General features: G+C 34.5%; 1 protein-coding gene across 3 annotated transcripts in view; it reads left to right on the top strand.

Moving 5' to 3' along the window:
- The first annotated feature begins 361 nt into the window (after positions 1-361).
- The window catches only part of LOC107588873 (single-stranded DNA-binding protein 3-like), a 17,494-nt gene continuing 15,134 nt past the window's right edge, over positions 362-2,721 (top strand). For 2 of the 3 annotated variants that reach the window (XM_016277114.1, XM_016277116.1), the window contains exon 1: positions 362-448. In XM_016277114.1, coding sequence (XP_016132600.1) covers positions 387-448 — 62 coding nt within the window. In that variant the 5' untranslated portion in view covers positions 362-386. Of the gene's footprint in view, positions 450-2,721 lie in introns of all 3 variants that reach the window. The other variant, XM_016277115.1, reaches the window with a different exon arrangement.

The following is a 2,721-nucleotide window of genomic DNA, read 5'->3' as shown; positions in this document are numbered from 1 at the left end:
AATGTAATATTACTTAATAAAATGCCAGTTTTTAATGTTAGACATGCCAAAAATAGCGTCAAAAATATTTTGATAAAAGAAAATTAACTAATATAGTTTATCTTTACAAATTGTGCATTTGATATTTTTATCCAATATATGAAGATACATGTAAACATGAAATTTACTGCATAACACAAACTACCCAGATATCAGCATCAGGGTTTGAAAAACATTTGATACAATATTGTTATTGATGGACCAAACAATGCTCTATAAATCATGTCACGTCGAAATCAAAGTAGCATTCGTGTAATATTAGTATTGTATCAGGGTTGTCTAATATCTATGCTAACTTGTTCTCTCTGTCTATTTCCTAGAGTGCAGCAGCAGCCCCCAGCCCCGTAATGGGCAACATGCCCCCCAATGACGGCATGCCGAGCGGACCAATGCCCCCTGGTTTCTTTCAGGTAAGCACAGCTGGTTTCAATCTCTTCCTTGCCTTCTTTTCCATTCATCACCCTGTCACATCTGCGCTCCATTCATTCATTCATTCAGTCTCTCTCATTCTGTGTGCGCGTGGGCTGCTGGTGGGTCTGTCTGTGGCTGTGGGCGGCTTGACAGCAGCCTGGAGCTCTGCTGTCTGTGTGAGATCATTCTGAACTTCAGTTTTTTTCCAGATCAGGCTTCTTAATCAGTGATGTCTGTACAGGAATATTGAGGTTAAACTAGATTTTATTTGTTTCCGAAGAAAATGTGAGTGCCTGTGGAAACATTGCTGCCATTATGCTATGGCGTTGCTTTGCAGTTGCTAAGGAGTTCTGAGTGTTTTTAATTGTTGCTAGGTGGTTACTTGCTGACACAAGTCAAAATAAGCCAAGTCTTTATGATATTCTGTTCACTAGATATGGTCCCTCCCTTCATTCTTGTTTATTCACCCGTTTTATTGTCCGCCAGATTAAAAGTTGTTCTCAAGCCACTTGATTTGAGTTGCCATACGTGTGTGTAATACAAACAGTGCAAAAACGTACAATTTTTAGTAGTGATGCCTGATATATCGGTACCATGCTATCTCCATTTCTAGAGTTTTTTTTATATTTATTATTATTTAATGGAATTGGCTGATATTGGATGTTTAAAGATGTAACTGATTTCTCTTATTTTTACATTTAGATGACCTTTTCTGTCATCTAAAACTAACCTAAAGTTCATCTTTAAAAACACCAATAAAACTCTCAAAATGAACATCCATTTTCACATTGTGTATTATAATGTCGTCTAAATTCTCAAAAAAAAAAAAAAAAAAAAAAAAAACTGCAGCATTTTTTTTTTATAACTATTAATTTTACTTTATGTGTCTTTATTTTGTAACTTTTTTAGGCAAAAATATTTTATGTATTCTATATAATTATATATAATTTTAGTAGAATTTTAATATTGGCCATTTATCAGCTATCGGCCATAAGATGAAAATAATTTAACAAGTTATTGGTAACGCCCAGTATTTGAATATTGGTGCATCGATAATAATTAGTGGCTTCTTCAAATCTCTAATATTCAGTATCTCTAATCTTCAGAGCACTAGTAATGGTGATAATAATTATAACATGCTCAGACGTTAGTTTTTCATCTAAATTTCCTCCACTTGTCGTGAGGTGAGGTTTTGGATATATTGGGTTTCTAGAGGTTTTTTTCTTTTTATTCCCATTTCCGTGTGTTTACATGAAATGTCCCGTTCAGATAATCACATACAAGTATGGACACTCGTAGCCTCATAATCAAACATGCTTGTACACATCCACAGCCCTTCCCATGATGCAGCGGGGGTGGTGGAGCATTTGCTCAGTGATGGACAGGCCTGGCATTTGGCAGTGTTAGTGATAAGGTTGAACCGAGGGAGGAGACGCTTTCTACGGCTGTCTGGAATCTCTGCTGAATGGGGAGGGAAGGGTTGGGAGAGCAATAGAGGGGAAGGTTTGAGGAGAAGGAGGGTGCAGAGAGGTGCGGAGGAGATTTTTGGAAAAGCAGAATAGTGCTATTTATATCAGCTCAGCGCTGGGGGAGGGAGAGAAGAGGTGTGAGGTGTTCTGTTCTGTGTTTGCTGTTCCTGAGATTGGTTACTTTCTACCACATCATTGAGAGAACAGGACTGTGTGGGTTTGGGTTCATTCATCTGTTTACTAGGGATGCACAATATAAAAGTTTTACCTCATACGGCAGATACATTTTTTGCTATAGCAGATAACTGATACAGTAGCTGAGAGTATGATCCATGCATGCTATGCTGTTGATTAAATAAAAACAGTGCTTCAATCCAGGATTTTATATGATTCTAGTCAAATTAGGAATCAAAATTAATATACATTAGAATATACATAATATACTATCTTTAAAGTACATTGGCATACCGTGTAAATTTCATGTCTAAAAATCTAAAGGGACCTAAAGTCTTAAAAATACTTAGTCTTTTCTGATTTAATGTACACTTTCAAAGAGTATTTATTTTTATTTTTTTACATGTTTTTTTTTAAATAATGCTAAAATTAATATAAAATATAAATATTTGATAAACTATGCAAAAATATGGCAGCTAACTTGTGGAAGCTAAAAGTTTGAAGTAGAAAAATAAATAGAAATAAGATAGCTAAATAGAACAAATAAATCTATATTTATATATACAATGAGAAAAACAAAATAAAAATTTTAACTCTAAAAATAAAAGCTAATTAAAAATTATTAAAT

Source organism: Sinocyclocheilus grahami, unplaced genomic scaffold (assembly GCF_001515645.1).
Source record: "Sinocyclocheilus grahami isolate Dianchi unplaced genomic scaffold, SAMN03320097.WGS_v1.1 scaffold109.1, whole genome shotgun sequence".
Classification (NCBI taxonomy): domain Eukaryota; kingdom Metazoa; phylum Chordata; class Actinopteri; order Cypriniformes; family Cyprinidae; genus Sinocyclocheilus; species Sinocyclocheilus grahami.
The sequence above is the reverse complement of the archived record's forward strand: the minus strand, read 5'-3'. Positions and strand labels throughout refer to the sequence as shown.